Source organism: Aedes aegypti, chromosome 3 (assembly GCF_002204515.2).
Source record: "Aedes aegypti strain LVP_AGWG chromosome 3, AaegL5.0 Primary Assembly, whole genome shotgun sequence".
NCBI lineage: Eukaryota > Metazoa > Arthropoda > Insecta > Diptera > Culicidae > Aedes > Aedes aegypti.
The window spans coordinates 106,761,438-106,787,032 of record NC_035109.1 but is presented as its reverse complement, the minus strand read 5'-3'; the positions used below and the strand labels follow the sequence as shown (position 1 = coordinate 106,787,032).

The window sequence follows — 25,595 nt, the reverse complement described above, 5'->3', positions numbered from 1 at the left end:
GTTTTTTTTTTTAATTTTAGATATTTTCCAAAAATGCTTAGAGCCAAGGTACACTTGAGAAATTTTATTTTCAAAATTTTTGTTTCTTAATTGAGAAAAACGTTTCTAGATTTCTTATTTATTCTGTTATATTTTTCTCCAATTTTTATGTTGTTCTGCCCACGCAGTTACGGATCACCCACAGTGACGGATCACTTTGGCGTTCAACATCGAATAACTTGCCCAAAACATAAACGTTTACGTAAAACATATTTTTCCCATGTTATACTATTTGTCTTCTACCATTTGTAATGTTCAACCGCTAAATAACGGTGTATTTGACAAATGTTTAGTTGGTACCACACAGCTATCATTATATGGTCGTTTTCTGCAAGAAGTGCCGTCAGCATTCATAAGCTCCCACAGGTGGTAAAATTCAAATGTTATAGCATAAAACATGCTCGTTCGCTTCGATTCAGTATGAATTCATCATTGGAAAACATTTTTCTTGATTGTTGATTCTAAATACCAAATATTAGCACTTCTAACTAGTGATCCATAATATGGACCAGGAAATGATTGTTTACTACGGTTATGGATCACATCCAAAGAATGTAGATATTTTCTTCACACGCCATCGAGAAGCAGTCTTCCTGCTTGATGAGAAATGATTTTAACAAACTTGATACATTCTACAGAGTCGCCTTTACAGGCCTCTGTTGATGCGAATGGGACATGGGAAAGGAGAAGAAACCGAATAGAGCAGCCGTGCGCGCTCTCTCTCCGGTCGCAGGCAGCATGCTGTTGCCGAAGCACAAAATCAATGAAAACACGGAGCGCATTGAAACTCTTTCGAAACCTCTCCCAGTATGCCATACCATTTTTACCTCTTCTCTTCTCTTTTCGCCAACACTTCACTTCACTTCTCTTCTCTTTCAATATGTCATCGCCCTGAGGAAAACTCGCTCCTCTCCCGTTCGAGGAATCGCAGACAAGCTAACAAGAAACAGGCGCGGGCAGGAGAACAAAGAAAAATCATATTGAAATGTTTTGTGTGTCTGCTGCTGCTTCTGCATTATATAACCACACATAAAACATATAGCAGCTAGGCGCATTGCGTAGTTACAAATTGTCACTTTGAGGATCAAGACGTGTTTCGCAGGTCGCTCCTGGCGTATTTGGAGAGCTCTGAGGGAGTTTTATTTAAAGGGAATATCATACTATATTTTGCTTTTGTTTGCTTTGGTGTGAGATTGATCAGCCTGAGTGGGGCCAGCTCGAGTTGCAGTGAAAAAAAGTTAAGAAAAGAAAATTGTGATAAGTTTCTGAGTGAATCGTTTTGAATAAGTGATAAAATAGGACAAGTGGGTGAAGAATTTTTGGGGAATTTCAGGCAGAATTTTTGAGTGGATAGAAGGGTTTTCTTTGTTCTCGCAACTGGCTGAAGAGGTCTAGAATCGTAGTAATCGCTGGAAATAGAGAATCGACAGAGGTGTTCTGAGTGAGAAGAAGTGGCTGACATTTTGAATTTTTGTTGAACCGTGCAAGTGAAGAGACATTTTTTATTTGATAGACTTTAGTGCATTGAAGGTTCTTAGCGTTCTGAGAAGAATCGAAAGAGATAAGAAACGGTGTGAAGCAAAGATGGCAGATAGTTTAGTTGAGGCGCCAGCTCCGAGTTCGAGTCACTTGATGAATTTGGGTGGGCTAATAGCGGCTGATTTACAACCGGGCTCGTCGTCCGGTCCTTCGTCGATCCCCTCTTCCTCGACCGCTTCGGTGGTCGCTTCCTCATCCTCGTCATCCACTTCCGGTGGTGGACAGCCCTCGACATTATTGATTTCTGTGGCTACTCAGCCAGCTCACGGTTTGAATTTGTCCGAGCAAATCATGACCAGCAGCCAAGAGCTGAATCTTAGCCTGGGGAACAGCAGTAGTGGCAATGGTGGAAGTGTCAATCAGCAGCAGCAGGTTGGGGAATCTCCGAAGGTCACACGCCCATCCGAGCACTCGGATGAGGATGAGCCGGAAACCAAACGAAAGAAAATCGATAAACCCGTAACGAAAATGATCGAAAAGTTGGAATCTCGCCTCGGGGGCATCCTGTGTTGCGCCGTCTGTCTGGATCTGCCAAGGACCGCAATGTACCAGGTAAATTTATCGATCTCTCCTCTCTTGAGCACCCTACAACAGCTGCCCCCTAATATATGCAAAGGCAGTTCAAGTATTTCATTGAGTTGCGAAGTAATTGAAGCTGGTTAGAGAAAAATGGGGTCTTTTCCTTCTGGTGCCTTCCTGCTTACTTTTGCGACGACGGCGACGACCCCTCCCAATTCCGAGCCACGGTAGAATATTTGGGTCGTCGTAACACTTTTCTTTTGTTTTCTCATTTACCTCGGGGGATGTGTGATGGGCAGCGCAACCTGTCTGTGTATGTGTGTTTTTCAAAAAAAAAACTCTTCTCTGGGCTATTGAATGTTTTGTGGGGGAATTCGAACGTATTCGTATAGACGCCCCCCCCCAGATGTTGGGTCTTATGCAATTCTAATTTCTGCCCCTTTCTATCGCACGACGACAAGTGCCACGTGTAACGCTGCTATGAGGCCCTTCCGAACAGGTCTGCCACTTGACTATCTTAGATATCTAACGTGTTTGCTATTTACCAATCTGGCCTTGGAATTTGCAGCTCGGTTAATCGAGCGGGTTCCACTTCTAGTTCTCTGAATCGTTAGAGAACTGTACGGGGGTGTGCGTAAACGAATTGGAATAGACTAAATTTGAATTTTCAATTAAATGTCCTCGTCAGCAGCAAGTTCGAGGCCGCAGCCATCAGTCTAGTCCCAGAAATGACAAAAAGATACACATTTCTGTACTCCCAGCAGCAGTAGCAATAACAACAAACTTTGCACAGATCGATAATAGCTATACACTGCCGTTCTACGCATAATTGTCCTATGTTTCAAAACATGCTACCGTAAGAAACGCGAATAAAAATTTTAATACAACGAAGTGACATATTCAATTTTTTTCTTAATGATACAGTATATGTTTGATTTTAGCCGCATGCCCGAAAATTTCATGTTGAACCGTGCCAAAATTAAACAGTTATGAGAAAAAGTGTATTAGTTAAAATCAAAAGTTGGTTCTAACAGTAAAATTTTATTTGTTTTTCAACAAAATTTAAAGTGAAACTGTTATCAGTGTTGACAGACTCACACTTAAATCTCAATCAATGAGCTCTCCCGCGAGAGCAAATTCAATAGAAATCTGCTTTGAAAATCTCATGATGTATTTTTCATGCAAAATCAGTCAATCAGCAGTGATTCAGTCGTACAGAGTCCGTCTAAAACTCATGTAAACCGAAAGTTATTAGTAGAAAGAATGAACATTAGAAACGATTAGTATAATTTAACATTACTAACAAAAAATAATTGCTGGCGAAATAAGGGACAATGGGTCAAACAGATAATCCTTGATTTTTTAACTGCTGAGTTGCATGATTGACAATTCACACATGAAACATTTCAAATCTGAGTTATGAGAATTTTGATTCTTCACAACACTGGCGTTTTTTTATAATTTCTATGCATAACAGTCGTATAAAAAGAGAATAGTAGCCAAATTTGTGATGAATATGGTATATCAGTTTATACCGGTAGCAGACGACTGTATTGATGCCGTTGAAGTACATAATGAAGGCTCATGTGACATGTACCGTACAGAGGTGTGCCGAGGGGAGGTGAAGAGATGTGGTTTGATTGTTTACAATGGGAAGTTAAGATCGTATGAATGTGAGATGATGGTATAAATAATGAGTTTGTCGAAGAAAGTGCAAACGAGTAATGAGTGAGTGAAAGTGGTTAATTGCAATACAGCCTACCTAGCATTGATTGGTCCACAGGAGTGTCGGGCAAGGAAAGCCTCTTTTTTTCTCCTTGCAATATTTCATGATGTAAAATCCTACAGCTACTATTTGGCACAGATTCCTTCAGGAATTAGCTTTTCCTAAGATTTGATCATGAATACATCCATAGACTCCTCCATGGGTCCTTCCAAGATTTCCCCCAGTGAGTTTTCAAGGAATCTTAGTTTTTTTATTATCTTTAGTATAGAGATTTTCAGCCTTGAGCTGGCTCGTCTCTCGAAGGAACTAGCAGTAAGTAACGCGGATATTCTTTCAGTAATTATATAAATATCTATAGTTGTTATTGCAGTCTAAAACTTCTTGTATTGGTGAGCTTACGACTGTTGAAGATCTGTTCAATTTTTACGAACCAACTTAACGATTTGTAAATCAAATTAGGTCTGTGCAGTATTTCACTAAACAGATAACTTGTCTAACTTTGAAGTAATAAACCTTAAGATTGACTTTAAAAGAATCACTCGTCATCGTTTATTCCTTCGCTTTTTATACATGTTTGTGGTCACTCAGTATCTCATATCATCTCGGTATCCCATATCATCGGATAAATTCGTACAACTTCCGGGTTACACATCGGAATGGGGTTTTCCCATTCTAGTTGAATCAGACATATCAGTCTGTAGTAACTTAGGAGAGTTTTTTCATTCATTATATCGAATTATTCTCAGATGAAATATTTTAAACACAAATACAAAGAACTCGTACATGAGTTCTCCCAGAAATTGATCCATGAATTCTTCTAGAGATTATTCAACAAAATCTATTAAAAACTCTTCCGTAAATTCCTGAATAACTTCGTTCAGGAAATTCATCCAGAAGCGTCTCTAGTACTTTCTTCCAAAGATTTCTCCAGTATTTCATCGTATTTCATCAAGGGATTATTACTTTTGTAGGATAATTTACGGCTTTTCGGCACAATTCAACTGTTATCGGCAATCAATGTGGCAATTCCTTGTTTTGTCAGTTTCCCTCTGACGAGATTTTCGAGACTGAATAAACAATTTTACAAAAGAAATAATCAATTGAAATATATACGCCTCAAAATGCTGCTGATTTGAAGTTGCCGAACAAATTTACCGTTACAGTTCTTATGGGAAAGACTACCGACAATAGTCACACTGCCATGAGACGTTCGAAGCGTTGCAAAAACGATTCCAAAAAGTTTGTAATAAGTCTGAAGAGAGAAGAGCTTAGACTGTCAAATCTCCAAGAATTTCTTAATAGATTAGACCAAATGTTCTTCTAGAGATTATTCCAGAAATTGCTCTGATTTTTTTAATTGTTCATTCTGAGATTTCTTCGGAAATCCTCCCAGCGATTCTGTCCAGAAATTTCCATTGGAATATCTTAACGATTTCTCCAGAAATCTTTGAAGCGGATTTCTCGTGATATTCATGATAGATTTTTTCATATCTTACTCTAATTATCTTCGAACATTTCAGATTGGATGAAAACCCTTCAAATACCCTCTAAAAAATTGTACAAAAAGAAATTGCTCAATTTTTTTTTTGACAGGGATGTCAAATATAATTTAATAGGTTTCCTCCCAGAAATTGTTCAAGTATTCGCTCGGAGATTTTTCTTAGAACTCTAAGTACTGTTCCAGGTATTTGGCAATTGAATTTTTAAGTATTTTTCCCCTTCAATTATCTGATAGATAATTATGAGAATTTCTTCGGTAATTTATTCAGGTATTTTTCAAAAAATTTCTTCAAAGTTTCTATTAAAAAATTTACCATGAATTCTTGTAAAAAAATAGATACTTCTTGTGTTCAGCCTTCTAACTCTGAACTCTGAAAACTGAACAAACTCTTCTCAATTAAAATCTTCCCAGATAAAGCTTTGAAGACCGCATGTCTGCTGGATAATTTGTTATTATAAAAATCGATCAAACGATCAACTAATGGAACACACCCTTCGTAATTGCTAAGTCAGGATAATTTGTAATAGCATGATTCCAAAGTTTAAATTATGCTGGGATCACGGTGCACAATATTTAAAAGGTGATATATTCCGCAAACTGACAGCTACTGGACGACGTCATTCCTATCCACCTCGAACACATTTTTGAAAAAAAAAAAAAATAAACTAATTAGGGAGGTTCAAAATTTAAAAATGTTTGAGAATCCAATCTCCCATATGTTCCTTACCATCCTTACCATAAAAATAGTGTTCTGTGAAATTTTCAGCTTTCTAGGTGGTGATTTAAAGGTGGCTCAATGACAATGTATAGGTTTATATGAAAATTACTATGGAGAAATTTTGAGATATGTTCTAAACACGCTAGTACTGTAATGTAAGTACAAAATTATTATCCCATAGTAAAAACTCATTCTTCAAACCATAATAAAGAAATTTGCTGAAGAGAGATATTCAATCCGACGGATTGCAGAAGAGATATTCATGAGTTGGTTTGCTATTATTTTGCTTAATATGGGATTATAGCCTTGAAAACATTTACAAAAATCCCAAACAAAATTAGCTCAAAAGGGATTTGTTTCTTCAGCAACAGCAAGGTTTGAAGAATGAGTTTTCAATATGGGATGATAAGTTTCTACTCACATTAAAGTACTAGAGTGTTTGGAAAATTTCTCCATAGTACCACCTTTAAATCACCACCTAGAAAGCTGAAAATTTCACAGAACACTATTTTTATGAAAAGGATGGTAAGAACCATATGGGAGATTGAAATTTCAAACATTTTTAAAATTTGAATCGCCCTAATGGTATATGCTACGATGGAATGACGTCACGTGGTAACCATCAAATTTGATGTTTACACTTGTTAGGAGCCCGCTTTGTTAATTTTGTAAGTCGTTTGTAATTTTTGGCTACGTATCAAGAATCGAACGTAAATGATTCTGATCTGAGAGAGAGGAGATAGCTCACTGACAGTTGCAATGTTTTCTTGCCTTTTTTACTTCTTTCTTTAATTCTTGGGTTGTGCATAATGGTCAGATGATCTTATTTTGGTCAAAATCATATTAACTTCTTGTTGTTCACTTTGAAAATGATATGAATATTAAAAAAATCATTAGAAATTTGCCAACACACAACTTTATTTAGATATTCAACATTTAAAAATGTGAAATCATTGAAAAATACCTAGAATTAATTACGTTTACTTGAGTTTTGACGTTTTTTACGCTCTGCCTTTCGAATGTGTGGTTTTCCAGTGACAGTTGATGACAGGTTTCCTGGACTTTTGGGTGCTCGCAATCTAAGCCAGATGTCTCTCTCTCAGATTCTGATTACATGCATTTTACAACAATATTCCGCATATAACGTAATCCGATTCAATCGACGAAAATCCCAAGAAACGCATTTAGAGTAGCAACACAAATCTTGTATCAAGTTAAACTTTCTTTCTCGAAAGGTGTAAGATTAGGGAGGGGTCATTTCCGAGGTCTAAAATCCGAGAGATATCGGACGCATCTTTCCCTCGCTAGACCAATCAAACTTTTACATCTTTTTGTCAATTTGTCAAACCGGTTGCTAGACCTCGATTTTAAGCAGTAGCTGGTTTGTTTTATACGTTTAAATGATGTAATAGCAAATCATATTTTCGACGGGACTGATGTACGTCTTAAATGACGCGATATTACAATTAGTTTTTTGCTGTGACTTCCAGAGCAACACTGATTTTTTGCAGTAGAACATAGTAGCGTGGATTACTTTGATTTATTCTATAACTATAGCTACTATTACCATTTCCAGTACTGTGAATGTTGCAACATTCTCCTTTCTCTAATGTTGATTTTGCCTCTAGTTGAGGCGTAAAACAGGTTGTGTTACACATGGGATATAATGCCAACGTCAGAAAAAGATTTACAAAATGAGTTTCTAGAGTCACAGACTATCTAAAACTGCTATTTAGTATTTTATGATATTTAATTATGATTACTATACTCGATGTTCCGTATCTCGATGATTCTTGAAAGATGTGAGAAGGACGCATCTTTCTCTCGCTAGACTAAGGTTCAAATCCCAATTAAACTTTTACATATTTTTGTCAACTTGTCAAACCGGTTCTATCGATTGCTAGACTTCCATTTTAAGCAGTAGCTGGTTGGTTTTATACGTATAAATGATGTTATAGTGAACCATATTTACGACGGGACTAATGTACATCTAAAATGACGTGGTATTATAATTTATTTTTTGCTGTGACTTCCAGAACAACATTGCTTTTTTGCAGTAGAACATAGTGGCATGGATTACTTTGATCTATTCTATAACTATAGCTACTATTACCATTTCCAGTACTGTGAATGTTGCAACACTCTCTTTCTCTTACGTTGATTTTGCCTCTAGTTGAGACGCAGAACAGGTTGTGTTGCACATGGGATGTAATGCCAACGTGAGAAAAAGAATTACAAAATGAGTTTTTAGAGTCACACTGGTATTTACTATTTTATGATATTTGATTATAATTACTATATACAGTCAACTCTCCCTTACTCGATGTTCCGTATTCCGATATCGATTTAGAGAACCATAGTTAAAGGTGGTTTTAATGGCTACCACGATGCTCCCTTGGATCGCATTTGCACTGGTTTTATGCTCTGTAACTCGATACCTCCCTAACTCGATGATTCGGCGAAAATGTGTTCACTGTGTTTCGATTGGCGAATAGAATACAGTGAACACATTTTACAGTAAATTTTCTTAATTTTGAACGAAAAAAAAATTGCTTTTGAAAATTCCGAAATAAATACATAAGTTTGAAATATTTCAATATTGCAATGTACAATATGAATGACTTAGCAGTTTTGGACGTAGGTAGGAAAGGGGGGTTTGAAAAAGGTTTTTTCATGTGTGCTTGTCAAACCACTGCATCATATAAATAAAGCAACGAAAAAAAGTTAATATTTAAGTCATTTTATCGCAAATTTGAAATTTTCTTTTTGTGAAATCGATACTCCGGACAGTCGAGTCCGGCCTGTAACGTAAAAATAAACTATTTGGTGTCAAAAAGTCAAAATCGACAAAAAAATTACGTTAGACAATTATGCTTGGAACGACAGAAACACATATGTTGTGGATGAAGTAGAAAAAAAGAGAAATCCCTGGCTGAAACGAATCAAAATAATACACTGCGCAGATACTCGCGTTCCGTACCGTGTGTTCCCGTTGGCTCGAACTTGCCCCGCCGCGAGAGGGAGAATAACGTAAGCAAAAATAAAAACAAACTCACACACCAACATGCAGTCAGCCAGTCAGTCAGTCGCAAGCGGGTCCCTGGGTGACAAACGGAATTGCCGAGTTATTACATACTTCATGTAAAAGAGTAATATAGTCGTCCGTCCACCATTTTGAATTTGTGGATGTCCTCCCCCTATGTTTTGACTGAGGTTGGAACTTGAACAAAATTTCTTGTTGACTGGAGACTAGTAAGCTACTCAAACCAGTAATGCAACCCAAAATTGCATCATGTCTAACTATGAAATGCTGAAAAGTTGTTAACCCTCAGCAGATGAAACGACTACGTCATCCACGACGACAACCGTCGCCTCAATCATGAATGTCCCACTCAGCTGATCTGAGCAAGCAAATCGTGTCCCTCACACTGGCGATTGTCGCTTTGCCTTGGTCAATCTCTTTCCAACATTGAGCCAACTCTATTAGGTGTAATTGCGAAAAAACGGGTGTTTAGTTTGTTGGAAGCAAGCAAATCGTGTCCCTCACACTGGCGATTGTCGCTTTGCCTTGGTCAATCTCTTTCCAACATTGAGCCAACTCTATTAGGTGTAATTGCGAAAAAACGGGTGTTTAGTTTGTTGGAAGCAGATTTCCATTGATAGCTTTCGAAATGCAACGCAATCACGTTCGGGTGACGTTGGGGTGCATTCTCAAAACGGCCGATAGTCGTCTACCAATGAGAATATATACCGAGGTGAGGAAGACGACATTTAGTGTGCGTGACATCCGTGTACGGTGCAAAATGTTTCACAACTACAAGCGGGCGAGCTCCCATAAGAAGCCGTGTAAATTAGTGACGTAGTTATTTTTGTTTACGTTTTTTCTCTTTACTAATACATAGCCATTGCCTCTTCTTCCACACCTTAGTATATATTCTCATTGGTCGTCTACCTTTGCATAGACCAAAGAGATTAGCCCCGCACAGAGTCTCGAGAACCTAGCACAGAAGAGAGTGGTGAGAGAGAACTTTGCCCCCTTTTGCTTCGATTGTCTGCTGTGGAAAATAACAACAAACCTCTCCCATGAGAGGTGTTGTACCCTCAGTTCCCCTATTTGTAATCGCGACTGAGCTGCAAGAGAATGAGAGATTGATGTGGAACCGTATTCTTGCTTGCACGCTAGAATGCAACAGAGCCTTCGAACGGAACAGCTGACTGTGTTGGTGGTGTGCGCGATAGAGTATCGAGTTTCTGTGAGTTTTGTTGTATGTTGGAATGAATGGGTAAAAAAGTGCACGCGAATATGTAATATTCAAAAAGAAGAGGAAGGAAGAAGAAGCGTTCTGCGCTGGTCTGTTGTTGAACTGACGACGAGCAATCATCTGAGCTGGGAACGGTTTTGATCCGACCCATAACTAGGCTGAAGCCACGAGTTTGCAAAAAGTTACGACGTAATAGCAACAACAAAACCGAACTCAAGGCTCTATAACTGCGATGACTATCTATCTACCTATACCTATTTGTGCTTGTGGGGTTATTTTGACTGCGTGAGGTGAATCGATGGTTGCGTGGAATTGATTTTTTTCTTTGTTCCGTTCTTGTTGGTTTGTGGCAAATTCGAGTCAGAAGTCTTGGGTGGGAAATTTTTCGATTTTATTCCAATTTTATTGTTGTCTGTTGTTAGATTGAGAATGTTTTGAGCATATTCTTTTTTGCACAAACTAGGTATTTTTCGGATTATTCGTGGTTTTATTCTTGAAACTAACATAAACCGATATATTGGCATCATATTCAAATGAGTAATGAGATGCCATGCGCATTCCATAGATTTGAACTAATCTTTCTGATATATGGAGACGCATGGTTGTTTACTGTTTTTGAAGGTTGAAACTATTTGGATCCTCATAGAAAAATGAGTTATCATGCGTCTCCATGGGACTGATCAATGAGAGATCCTCCTAACTAACCTTACGAGTCACATGTATTTCACTTTTTTTTCAGAATAATTAAACATAAAACCCTGTTTAACCCTTTGGGGCCTGATTTTTTCCAAGAACTATTATACAGTTTTTTGAACGCCTTTCAATAGTTTTGGTGCTCAAAATGTTAAACATAACAAGAAATGATGACAAATATTTTTTTGGGAGGTGCTAGGTCTTCCAAACTGCTCTTGAGTTCATAACTTGAAGTCTATGCTTGTAATAACAACCTTGTTCATCATACAAGGTGGTGAACTGTAATCAACTGTACATTCTGAATCTTCTGAGTGTTCAGCAAATATTATCAGATCATTTCGAATGTTCTAGATTATCTAACTTGTCGGGATGTTCAGTACATAAGATCTACAACGCGATGAGAGTCAGGATTTAGTGGTAATTAATTAATAACCACGAAACGAAGCACTTCCGAAACATGGTGTATTCGACAAAGTTTCCAGTCATAATTAGCGACATCTATTGGGAAGCATCCATAAATTATGTCACGTAAAAATATACTATTTTCAACCCCCCTGCTTTTCACCTTTTGTTTGAGAACAATTTGTGAAAACGTCAGTAGAGTCTAAATGCGTAAACGAGTAGAAACACGTTTTGAATATATGTGTTTGTCGACGAATCTTCTTCTTCTTCTTTCTTGGCATATCGTTCCCACTGGGAGGAAGCTGGCTTCTCAGCTTAGTGTTAGTTTAGCACTTCCACATTTATTACCTGAGATCTTTCTCAGCTAATGACCTTTTTGCATGGATATATCGTGTGGTAGGCATGCGCCAATACTCTGTGCCCAAGGAAGTCAAGACTCTTTCCTTTACGAAAAGATCCGGTAATCGTCATACAAATCTCGAGCTCTACTTCTTTTTTGCAATCGTGCAACACGACTATCCGTGTAGAGGCGTCACTACTGTACTGTCACAGACAAACAGACGTAACACTCTTGAGAAGCTTATGGTACATGCGTTTAACGATGAATTTGAATTTCATTTGACCGACGCGACCGTTCCACCAGAGGCGCTAGTATTCGACCGCTTTGACTTTTGATAGTGTACACGTTGCTGAATGATGCGAACAAAACTTACAGGCAATTCGTGTAGTAGTGTGTGTGTTAGGCAAACGTCAACTAAAAATCCATCATGGCAGACAGTGCTTCGTGCGGTTCTTGCAACAGATGGCAGTGTGGACTATAAGACTATCCATGAGGACACTTCGCGATTGGGTTGGCAGCTCAAAGTGCAAGCACAGTGAACACTAAACTTAACGAAATTTCGTTAAGCGTCATCAGTGCTTACCAATCTCTTTTGTTCCCCAAACGAATCATTCAATTGATATTTACTCCTCTTTATTGATGTTAATCAAACCCTAGCAGCAAACCACCAGAGCCGACCCCCAGGTTCACAGATTTCGATTGGTTATGTAAGCGAAAACAACTGCTGTTACGGACTAGGCTACAACTGTAGATTTCAGGGACTGCTGCAGGGCATTGCGGATGACCCTGAGTATCTCAAAAGTATTTAGCAATACCATTTGATCACACGGAAAGTTCAGTGAACCTGGTAGATTCTTCTTCTTCTTCTTCTTGGTGTAACGTCCCCACTGGGACAAAGCCTGCTCCTCAGCTTAGTGTTCTTTGAGTACTTCCACAGTGTGGCAGGCACGAAAATAAAGGGTGTCCACGATGAAATTGCCATTCACAAAATTGATTCGCAAAATTCGAGTTTTCATCCGATTGCCATCAAATTTTCAGGGATTGAGAAATAACTATTAAACTTCATTTTACCATTTTACTCGTATTTTATTAACAGTCCATACGGAAATGCCCGCACCTTGGCCTTAACCCCGGCCATGAGAGTCTGCACAACCTGTGAATCAACCGTTTTTTGCATGTGAACCCATACTTTCTTCAGTTCCTCGACTGTCTTCACTACCTTAGGTCGTTTACACACTTAATTTCTGAAATCGACTTCGGTAAAACGGATTGCCGAGAATCCAACAGCCGAATCTCGGTAAAATATTTGCTGAATCTCGGCAAAACTTTTACCGAGATTTCGGTAAACCATTACCGAATCTCGGTAACGTTTGCCGAAATCTCGGTAAAAAAATTGGTTTGCCGAGATTCGATAAAATTTTAACGATATTAAATTAAAGATTAAAGTTATTGTGTATATTGTGTATTGTGGGCTTCGTGGCCGTGCGGTTAGCGGCGTCAGTCGTTTAGGCGTATTGTGTCACGGGGTGTGGGTTCGATTCCCACTCCGGTCGGTGGAAACTTTTCGTCAAACGAAAAATTCATCGCTGGACTACTGGGTGTTATGTGTTGTCCGTTGCCTAATGTTAGTGATCGTTCAGTCTGTGCAGCCTTTGGCTGAAGACGGTGTAAATTGTCTCTTTTTTTTTTTTAAAGTTTACCGAGATTCAGCATTTTTTTTACCGAAAACTCAGCTGTTGGATTCTCGGCAATTCGTTTGCTGAGGTCGGCAAAATAATTTAAGTGTGTAAGAAGGTGCTGCTTCATAATCGCCCAGTACTTCTCGATGAAGCGGAGCCCCGGAGTGTTGGAAGGGTTGAACATTTTCGGCACGAAATTGACCTTATTATTCGCATACCACTTCAGCACGTCCTTGGAGTAGTGGCATGAGGCCAAATCCGGCAAGAAGATTGTTGGGACGTTGTGGGCCTTCAGGAGAGGGAGCAGCCGCTTCTGGAGGCACTCTTTCATGTACACTTGTTCGTTCATCGTGTCCTAGGTCACGAAAGGTGCACTCCGCTTCCCGCACGTGCAGATGGCTTGCCAAACCAGGAATTGCTTCGCAAATTTGGACCTCTTCTGAGTGCGGACATGCTCCGGAACGCTGAACTTATCCTTGGCCGTGAAAAACAGGTTGCCGGGGATCTGTTAGAAGTCGGCCTTCACATATGTTTCGTTGTCCATGAAAGTATGGGTTTACATGCAAAAAACGGTTGATTCACAGGTTATGCAGAATCTCATGGCCAGGGTTGAGGCCAAGGTGCGGGCATTTACGTATGGACTGTAAATAAAATACGAGTAAAATGGTAAAATGAAGTTTAATAGTTATTTCTCAATCCCTGAAGTTTTGATGGCAATCGGATGAAAACTCGAATTTTGCGAATCAATTTTGTGTGTGGCCATTTTATCGTGGACACCTTTTACTCTATGCCCAAGGCAGTCAAGAATATTTTCATTACGAAAAGATCCTGGACCGACCGGGAATCGAACCCAGAACCCTCAGCATGGTCATGATGAATACCCGCGTCTTTACAGCTTCGGCTATAGGGGCCCTATATAACCTGGTAGATTATATAACTGAACTCTATTTAGCGAAAAAAAAACACTGCCACAAGGGCAGATTTGAAGTTCTGAGCTCCAGGATAGTTTGGAAAAGCTTTTGAGATTCTCAGAGGTCAATAGAATCCGTTTGAGTTGAGAATATTATTATTTGCAACGTTGCCAGATCTACGGAAATTTCCGTAGATCTACGGAATTGAGCACTTTCTACGGATCCGTAAGGTAATTCTATGGAAAATGCCAAGTAGGACATTAAGGCATACACCTAAAATTTTTCCCTGACAGGGAAGTATATTTGCAAGGACTTTTCCGAAGACAGTAAATTTTATTCATTGGTTCTTTTTATACAGCCATTTTCCGACTGCGGTCATAAATGACCGTGCCGGCCCCAAAGGGAAAACTTTGATCATTTTAGCGAGAAAAGTTACTGGAACAAGGGTAGATCTGAAGTTCTGAACTCTTTTGATTCGTGAGAAAGCTCAGTGAACATTAAATAACTTCATCGTTCAGTAAGAAAAATTACTAGAACAATTGTAGATCTGAATTTCTGAACTCCGGGGTAATCTGGGTGGCTCGGAATACCCCAAACGTTCCTTGAAACAGCTAATTGATCCGTGAGAAAATTCAGTGAACATGTTAGATTTTATAACTTCACTCAGTTGAGCGAGATTAATTACTTGAACAAGTGCAGACCTGAAGTTCTGAACTCCAGGGTAATTTGGAGCACCTATAATATCCCAAACGTTCCTTGAAACAGCCTATTGATGCATGAGAAGGTTTAGTGAACAGGAAAGATTTTATAAATTCACTCAGTTTAGCGAGATAAATTTCTGGAATAAGTGTAGCCCTGAAGTTCTGAACTCCATTGTAATTTGGAGGGCCCAGAATACTCCAAACGTTCTTTAAAACATCCTATTGATACGTGCGAAAGTTCAGTGAACATGGTAGATTATATTAACTTCACCCAGTTTAGCAAGAAATACTACTGGAATAAATGTAGACATGAAATTCAGATTTTCAGGGTAATTTGGAGGGCCTGGAATACCTCAAACATTTCTTGAAGTAGCCTTTTGATCCGTGACAAGGTTCAGTAAACATTGTAGATTATATAACTTCACTCAGTTTAGCGAGAATAACTACTGGAACAAGTGTAGACCTGAAGTTCTGAACTCCAGAGTAATTTGGAGGGCCTGGAATATCCCAAACGTTCCTTGAAATAGCTCTTGAGATTCTCAGAGGTTGGTAGATTCTATTTGAATTTGTAATGTTATTGTTTTTAACCCAAACAATTACTGTTACGGTTGTAGATTTCAAAGAGTGTGCTTCAGGACAGTTTGGACGTCCTAGAACATCCCAGGACATAGCAAAGCAAGTGAAATAGTGTTTTTGTTAAAAGAGTAACTCTGTATTATCTAGCCTGAACATCATTTATGTTCACAAACAGCATTTCACGCTTCGTATTTACTTATAGTTCAATTTTCCAAACTTCAGGATGTTCAGGATGTTCTAGGTTGTCAATTAGGTCATAAAGGCATATACTTCATATTTTTCTCTGATAAAAGAGTATATTTGGGACAACTTTGCCGAAGACAGTATATACATTTGTTCATTGGTTCTTTTTTTACAGCCTTTTTTGTACTGCGGTCATATATGACCGCGCCGGCCCCAAAGGGTTAATACAAGGTTCAATGTTCATTTTGCTAGCTAACTATGAACCTTTGATTTTATATGAATTGGAGTACCGTTTTGACTCTTATTCCGAACACTTAAGGCCAACAGTGACTTCAAATGCATCTGATTGGCATAAATTGGCTGATATTTGTGTAAATTTAAATTTCCTTGCAAAGTCTAACCCTTAGCTATTGGGTGTACCAATAATAATATTGAATTAATTAGTTTCAGTATTGTTTTCACGTAAAAGTAAGGAACAACATTTTGATTCAAATGCCGAACACTGTGTTCAGTCTGTCTCATATCCCGAACACCTTGATTCAAATCCCGAACAGCACGAATAAATCGTATTCAAATGAATAATTTCGCAGATTTATTTATCTGAGCTCGTTCTACTGGTCTCAAACTAGAAAATCATCACTACTCCCGCGGTATAAATTATATTGGAGACGTTAAAATTGAATTGCAATTGACTGCCATTTCCTTGTTATTTGGTGACATATTTCAGCGAAACATTTCAACAAAACCGTCATACAAAAAGCAAGTGTTCGGAATATGAGTCTGTTCGGAATTTGAGACAAAACGGCAGAAGTTTAGACACGGAGCAAACTTATTAAATTCTGGAGAAAGTTGGATTTAGTGATCGGCTCTAACTACAAGGAAAACTCATTTTAAATGGTTGATATTATGTATCAAGCGTGTGCTATAATAAGGGCGTAAGTCGCATGATCGATTACTCTTCATCGATCCTCTTTTCTGTAAATAAAGGTGACAGGATGCATTTTTTCACCTCAGTACGCAAGATTGCATCGCTGCCAATCGATCTGAAGTGAAAAAGTGCCAACAAAGCCGCATGTTGTCACCTTTATTCACAGAAGAGAGGATCGATGAAGAGATATCGATCATGCGACTTACGCCCTTATTCTAGCACACGCTTGATATAGAAGTTCAAACTTACAAACTCCATAAGACGGTATTGAAAAGACCATCGGCTGGAAATATCGAGTCATGGAGCCGAATTGCTTTGGAAGCCTGGCTCAAGAGCTAATCTCAGCATCAACGAAATTTTAGGTAGGTTTCCGTGAGTCGATATCAGGTCATTGACCAATGACTAATGACAGTTTTGCCGTAATTAAGAGGTCCCACAGATCCTTATTGCGTGTTCAAAAACTTCCTAAATCCTTAACTTGCTTCAAACTTAATGAACGTCAGTTCTCGTGTAACTTTTCAGAAGGACCTGAACTTTTTCCTCGCACGATCACGTCGCATCCCTTGTCGAACGCAATAGTGCAAAACTTACGTCAATCCGTTCTCAAGTTATTTCGTGACATACAAACACCACTCCATTTTTATTTACAGTTAACTCTCCCTTACTCAACATTCCGTATCTCGATATCGAGCTAGAGAACCATAGTAAAAGTTGGTTTTCATGGCTAACTCGATGGTCCCTTGAATCGTAGTTGCACTGATTTTGTGTTCTGTAAGTCAATTCCTCCCTAACTCGATGGTCCCTTCAATATCGAGTTAGGGAGAGTTGACTGTATATAAATTGCATTGTTCGAACATCCTGGAGCCCTCTATAACGTGAGCCTGAGGATATCAGGAATAGGAACATTTTATTATGAACCATATCCTGAACCAAGTTGAAAAGCCGAAGTGAGTTTTTACATAACATTTTATACATAAATTTACCAAAGCGTGTACAAATGACTATTTGTATTTGAAGTCGCATTGCAATGAATCCTATCGTAAATTCCTGAGGCTCCATAGATTACTAAGCAACTATTTCATAGGTTCAGAGATTCCTCGTGAAAAATCTTCAGAAATTTCTCTAGTGATTCTTTCAGAACTTTCTTCTGGATTACGTACAAAGAGTCCTCTCAAAATTGTTATAAAGATTCCCCAATAAATTGCTCCCAGTAGACTGTTTGTCCTTTGAAGAATGTGGTGCTTACATTAGACAACGGACTAGCATGCAACTGGGCAGTGGCATAGTCGAAATACGTTCCTGCCGAAAAGTTTTCCGGACTGAAGCGGGCCTCGATGCGGCTAAATGCTTATTAACATTAACCTCACGGCCACGAAGCCCACAACACTTCCCGGAAAATTATACAGGTTTTATTTGGTAAATTTTCCAATAAATATTTCAAGAAATCCGGTGATCTTTGAAAAGCTTCTCTGTTGTAGGCATTTATCATGTATTCCGTCAGTGATACCTTTAGGATTTCATTTAGGAATATCTACCGGTTTTTCAGGAATTCCTATCAATTCTTTTTGAAAAAAAAAACACCTTAGCATTTCCTTGGAAATCCTGTAAAAAATCATTGACTTCTTTTTTTAAGTTTTCTGAGGATATCATTGGAATAAAATCTGAGAGTATCATTAAAAAATGGGTGAATTCTTCAAGGTATCTCATACCAAAATCCTGTGGGAACTGCCTTGAAAAGTTTGTGAACAAATTGCTCAATGACATCTTCAATTTAATAGCTCAAACTCTTAGTAAATAAGCGGTTGTCCATTAACCTCGCGATTATTTTGTCAGATTTTCAGAATCACCAGCCTCCATCAACCACCCTTGTGGTCATGTACCCATACAAAAATTAAAAAAAAAATGTATGAACCATGGTTTTTGGCCAGACCCCTCCCCTCTACTTATAAATGACCACGTGTTTAATGAACGACCCCTACCTGAATAACTTTCTGAAGAAAATCAGTCAGAAAATAAACATCAACAAATTTTCTACCCTCGATTTTAGCACCCTTTTTGACCCGATTATGTCAGCCCAAAATTAATATTTATTTCAATCAGAGTAAACACGTCTATACTGGCAATGCTCTCAATCATAAAGTCAATTATGACCTTGGCCTCGACTGATCATCTAAAGACCAAAATTTTTATATTTTAAATTTTTAATAATTATCCAAGAAACTGATCAATGTTACCTTTTATTAAGGTACATATTAAATAGAAGTAATAAAAAACAATGTTTATATTTAAAAAAAAATCATAAAACTAAGTCCTTAAATTAAAATAAAACTTGAAACCCATCGAATTTTTTTTACCGATTTTAGCTGCAGCATGGGGCTGACAAAATCGGGAGATTACTGTATTCTAATAATTTTTCTAAGCATTCATCCAGGAATTCCACATGAGAATGCCTCCCAGTACATTTTTCGTGAGAGGCTTCACCGAATTTCTCCAGCAGTTTTTTGGAAGATTTCTTAAAGAATTCAGGCATAGGTTTTTTCGAAAATTCTTCCATAACATTCTCCAGGAATTTTCTATAGGTTTCACTGGGACCTTCTCAAGAGATTTCTTCAATAAATTAATCGAATACTATCCTCAAACTTATTACTGGGATTTCTCAAGGAGATTGCTTCAGAGATGTCTAGGGTAAATCGCCAAATGTTGAACGGTTAAGATAGACGTTTTTATGCTATTTGATTTTAATGGAAATTCTGATAGAAAGGTTGCTAAAAAAGCATTCAATACTGTAGGCGATTGTTTAACATTATTCCTGTTACATTTTTTGGCACTTTAATGTCCATTTTGAAATAAAAAAAATATATATTAAAAAAGAGTTCTATACCCAATTGTTGAACGCATACATAACCCATCTTATCCTAATGTTGAACGATTGTCGCCAAATGTTGACCGCTTTACTCCCGCATTCATTCAACTTGAAAGTTCGCGCTCCTCGTCGGTTGTGAGGACAGGGTATGGTCCGCGAAGCACTTTCCCTGACTACTCTGGGCTGAGACGGAAGTGAATCGTCCCCTTCGGCACTCCATAGACTTTAGTGGCTTCTCCTAATGTACATTACCTTCGACATTACAGCATCAATCGCGAGATTGAGGTTATACTCCGAATAAATCGGCAGCCGATGCGTAATTTCAATCATGATGTAAACAAACAAACGGTGATCGCATTGATGACATAGTGAAGATAGTGAAATTCGAAAAAGATTCAGGATATAGCCAGGGATGCAATTAATTATACTTTACTGAATTGCGTTTTTCATCATTGAAACAGACACCATTATAGGATTTTTTATAATAATTATTCAACAGATATTTAAAGCAATAAACAATACTATATTGTGTAATGCAACATTCCATTTGAATATAGGTGTTTGCTACGAAAATTAAAAATCTGGCAATACTGTTGATGAAACCAAGACGGTCATGTTATGCTAGTGTTCAACAAATGGAAAATGTACGTGAAACGAAAGTGCAATTGAAAATGTTTTTATGTAATTAATAGGTACGAGTAAATTGTACGGATGTTTAGAAAATAACTAAAGTAGACTTTTACTGATATCATGAATAGGTGCTTAACCCAATATACGTAGTATGTTTTACTACACAGCTTATTTCATAGCAGCCCCAGCTTAAGTTTTTTTTTTCTAAGAGAATTGCAATTTTCGTTTCACCTACCGATAAAAAATTTCAATCAATATTTTGATGAATAAATTAATGTGCAAATTAAATTTATTGTGTCCAATAGTACAGCTAACTTACAAAATGATATGAATAATTTATTGAAACTGTTTGAGAATGGTTCAATTTCCTGTTTTAACGTGGTTTTTACAGATCGTTCAACATTTGGGTACCGTTCAACAATTAGCGAATTACCCTACATTTTTTCCCAGAAAATACTGTTTTTAGGTTAGTTTGAGGTGTCATGAATGATTTTTTCCATGGTTTATTTATAAAGGAACATTTCAGACAATTACTGCTAACACTAACCTTCGGTGCGGCAAATGTTTTCTTGCTAGATGTATTTTTGCTTTATCATGACATTTAGTCCATTATATTCCAAACAGTTACGCTCATCATTCTAAAAATATGCCCTCGATGCAATAAAATCTGATAGACATCTGCCATCTGTCAGTCAAAAAATCCACTCCATACTCGTACATCTAGCAGCTAGCTGCACACGACAGGAAGCTAAAATAAACTAAAACAAACCTATAACTAAACACCGTTAATCGGTGCCCCCTTAGCTGACCGAAAATCATGATGGTCCATTGAACTAGATTACTGTTTCATCGAACGGAGAGTGCTAAAGCCTACATTTAACAACTTATTCAGATCGAAGTTGTTCAAAGTTGTTGCGCTTGTTCCGGGACACGATGGTCGAATTCAAACTCAATCCGAACGGAATCGTAATATTGGTGGAAATAATTGCCCTGATGGGTCCACAGCTACTGATCTGATCGATGCGTGCGCGATACGCTAGACTAATCCTGCTGAAGACAACAAAAGCTAGGCCTTGATGATGGTCTATGGGTTATTTACAACTCTTTTGGTACCGTAAACTGGGGGCAAATTGATCAATATTTTAGTACTTTGTGATACATTGGAAGTTCATAAGAACACTAAGCTGAGAAGCAGGCTCTATCCTAGTTGGGACGTTGCGCCAGAAAGAAGAAGAAGCAGAAGATCAATTTACCCCGGATTACGGTACTGTCGCTTGTCTGAGCAAAGCAGAAGCCCATACGATGCACTACTAAGCAACACATTCGCCCTGTTAGTATGAAATCAGTTTTTTTTCCTGTCTAAAATTAGAATGTGTATTTGAGCCAGCATTTTGCTGCAGTTTGGCTCGTGTTGCCTTACAGATGCTTAGTTTAATGACCTTCTCAAAACGTATGGGAGCATCTCGGTGCCAAAGAATATATGAGGTACAAGGCAAGCATAGCGAGAGGAGTTCTGCCTTTATGGCAATGGGGAAAAATAAAGTGGGTGACGGAATTTCACGCTCCGATTGCATTCGACGGATCGTCATTTCCCTAAAATAGCAAATACGATGAGCCGTAAGAATCACGATCGTCTTCATAATTGTGCGCAAAAGGCCACTACCGCCGCATATGCTACTTGAAATTTGTGAAGAACATTTGAGCGATAAGACTAACAACAACATCAACATAGGTCGTTTTTCTTGTGCCGTAGTTGCCAGTATCAATCGCCCGCCATGCAATGGCGTAAATAAGGGAGGGCAACCCCACCCCAGACAATCGTAAAAATCATCGGCAGATAGGCATGTCAACTCTATATTGAATCTACATTTTTGAGCTTTCATTATATTCATTGGTAAACCAAAAATGTTGGTGTGTCTCGTTCAGGTATTGTAGAATTCTTTTTCATTAGATTTTGAAGCATGATCAAAGCAAGCAAAGAAAAACATCCTATCTGTATCGGTCCATAATCGATAATGTATTGCAAGTTGTAACAAACTTGATAAACACCAGAAGCGAACGAGAGCCCCAAAGAGAGAGCGCTGATAAAAACTCGTTTCTCTCGCTCACTTACCATTGAGGGTAGATGTTTTATTCCACTGACATGATAAACAATTCCTGAACGTCGTATAGCAATTGCTTCGTCCCAGGTTTGGAGCTTGTTTATTTCCGTCTTATCATGCTCTGTTATTATGAACAGGCTTTCATGATGTGTTGCGGATCATGGTTGTTATAGAGATCGATAAGTGAGAGATTTTCTCAATTTTCGTAGAATTCAACCCCTGGTCTCGTTCTTTATTTTTTTGTTGTTTCTGAGGGATTTCAACTTAAAGGGCATTTATCCCTCGATATGTATTGTATTGTACTGCTTAAACAAATCTATACAAAATAAATAAAGTTTTTGGTATTTTGTTTTTAATTTTTGATTGAACTTTCTTTGAACCTGATCCATATTCAAGCAATTGTAGAGAATTAGTGAACCCCCCCCCCCCTTCAGTCTCATTTCTATCAACGCCCATGCAGCCTTGTGAAATATTGACGATCGCTGTTCGCCAGACTGTCTACCGAATCACACAGCGATTAGTTTCGAGTGTTTGTGGAGCCAATGTCTGTCAGTAGAGTCGATTCACTTGAAATGCGACGAAAACGTTAGAACTACTTGAAAAATGATTTCCTAGAGGAAAATTGATACTCTTAAACGACGCGCGATGATGATTGGTTGCTCCTTTTGGCTTGGGACAGGTTTTTCCGTTTTGGAAAAGTCAAGACGCCTTCACATCCGTCATTCTTGTGTGGTACTACAAGTGTGAACTGCGTTCAAGGCCACCCAGTTTGACGTGAACATTATTTCTATTTCTCCAAGCATGTGGGTTTTAGTTTATAGAGCGAAGATTGTGTCATCAATGTCTTATTTTGCTTGGTTTCAAAGCAACTTTATTAAGAAACCGAAACAGCCTTTACTTAAGCAGTAAGTGCAGACCATCACATTCCTTTCCAATCGAGTAAAAGATAAAATGGTTTAATTATTTTTGTAACTCGGTATACGTGCCTTTCATTAGCACTATACCTACTATCGAATGCCACATTCTAGCCCTGACTGTCGATTTGCCTTCGCATTTTTTTTTCACTGAAAACACAGCTCAGTTCAATCTACCGTTTGTATACATACGTTTGGTGTGCCGTTTATAAATGTTTGCGGTAAGCTAACACGTGACGTCCGAAGTCATGCCCGAATGGTGGTTCTGGTGGCGTTGTTGTTTGGGTTAGCGTAATCTTTCGAGCGTTGAATCGACTCGGGTAATGTAGTTCAACGGGGCGTTGTTAGTTGGATCTATATGTATAGAAAGACATGCGATATGTCTTTGGGAAATTGGATAGGAACTTTCAACGATATCTCAATCGATATACCGATGGGATTGATTTTTGCCTCTGGTTCGACTTGTGATTGTCTTAACCTTGGTCATTGAGGAATGTCATGTATTATCCGGTTTGTTTGACAAACAGGACAATACTAAATACTGCCCAGATAGGCGTAGCGGTGAACGCGCAGCAATTAAGCAGTTGAGGATCATGAGTTCAAATTCCACCAATCGAGGATCTTTTCGTAAAGAAAATTTTCTTGACTTGCCAGGCCATAAAGTATTTTTGTGCGTACCACACGATATACACATGTAAAAATGGTCAATCGGCAAAGAAAGCCTGTGGGAGTGCTGAGAAGCAAGCTCTGTTCTGTTTGGGACGTAACGCCTGAAAAACGAAGAAGAAAAAATACGAAAACATTGAATAAATAGAGTACCAAATTTATCAATAGGTATGGGAAGAAACTAAAATTTTTAAAAAAAGTCTAAGAACTTAACAATATATAGGGGAAGCGGTGGTAAAATGAACACCTTAAGGATATCATCTTGTTTCTGTTAGAAAAACGACGAATTTGCGTAGTTCTATCACACAACATCAAAAATATGGATGTTATCTATAGCAGCGACACGAATTCAGACTGAAATAGCTATATATCACATATTTTTATCGCTAGCGAAAAACGATGCAAATGTTCATTTTACCTGCACTATGTTGGGGGTTAAAATAAACATCATGCAAAAAACGTGAGGAAAACAAATATTTTTGAAAATTTTCATTGCATTCCCGAAAAAATATCTATCAATGATCGTAATCCATTCAAAAATAAATCTAACGGTATCAGATTTGACATCATATCATAACGATATTTTCACCTCACTGAAAAACCTCAAGATTTCCGAGCTAAAAGTAACGTCAGTTCTAATTTTCAAACGTGGTTTTTTAAAATCTTAGTTTTCGATGAAAGTTTCACTTCAATCGACCTCCGTATCAACCCGAACACTCCGGTTTATGCTCTAAATCGTCAGTGCGTGATAAAAATTCAATCTAATTGGTTTATTCTCGGTGAAAAACGGTATTGGGTGAATGGGGCTCTGCACAAAAATGTACCCCTCCCTTTCACTCTTTCATGAAATTTGTAAACAACAAGGCCAGTAAAAGTCAAAATCCCTTACAAAATCAAAACAGTGCAGAGTCCTATTGTCAGAATAATATATTAGGGACGAATCTTAAAACAAACAGGAAGAAGAAGAAGTTAGCATAATTCTGATAGAAATTTCATTTCATTTCATCATTTCAATTTTCCTTCCCTTTAAACTCCTTTGAGGAGGATCAAGTCTGAAAATTTATTTTGAAGATATGTAACAAATTGGAGCTGATTAAATTTGATTAAATCATTGAATAATAATATTATTTCCTTACACATTTTATTTATTTATAATAAATAATCACATTCATGACTAAATTATTAAGGCCGCACGGGACGTCATCATAATCACCCTATCCATTTGAGGAAGCAAATCCCAAGAACCACTCCATATATCGATGTGAAAAATGTATCACTATGGTTCTATATAGGGTAGATGTACCAATAGTGGAGGTACTAAGCACTATTGAACTTCATTTAACCGCCTAAATTTGAGAAGCACAATTGATGTACATGTTAGTGTTGTAGGGGCCCAGATAGCCGTAGCGGTAAACGCGCAGCTATTCAGCAAGACCAAGCTGAGGGTCGTGGGTTCGAATCCCACCGGTCGAGGATCTTTTCGGGTTGGAAATTTTCTCGACTTCCCAGGGCATAGAGTATCTTCGTACCTGCCACACGATATACGCATGCAGAAATGGTCATTGGCATAGTAAGCTCTCAGTTAATAACTGTGGAAATGCTCATAAGAACACTAAGCTGAGAAGCAGGCTCTGTCCCAGTGGGGACGTAACGCCAGAAAAGAAGAAGTTAGTGTTGTAACGGGAAGTAACGACCATTGGGTT

The 25,595-nt window shown here is 38.2% G+C and overlaps 1 protein-coding gene across 1 annotated transcript in view; it reads left to right on the top strand.

Moving 5' to 3' along the window:
- The first annotated feature begins 1,083 nt into the window (after positions 1–1,083).
- The window catches only part of LOC5575019 (cysteine and histidine-rich protein 1 homolog), a 41,515-nt gene continuing 17,003 nt past the window's right edge, over positions 1,084–25,595 (top strand). The window contains exon 1 of the mRNA XM_001661703.2: positions 1,084–2,130. Within this exon, the coding sequence (XP_001661753.2) occupies positions 1,624–2,130 (507 nt within the window). The 5' untranslated portion in view covers positions 1,084–1,623. The remainder of the gene's footprint in view (positions 2,131–25,595) is intronic.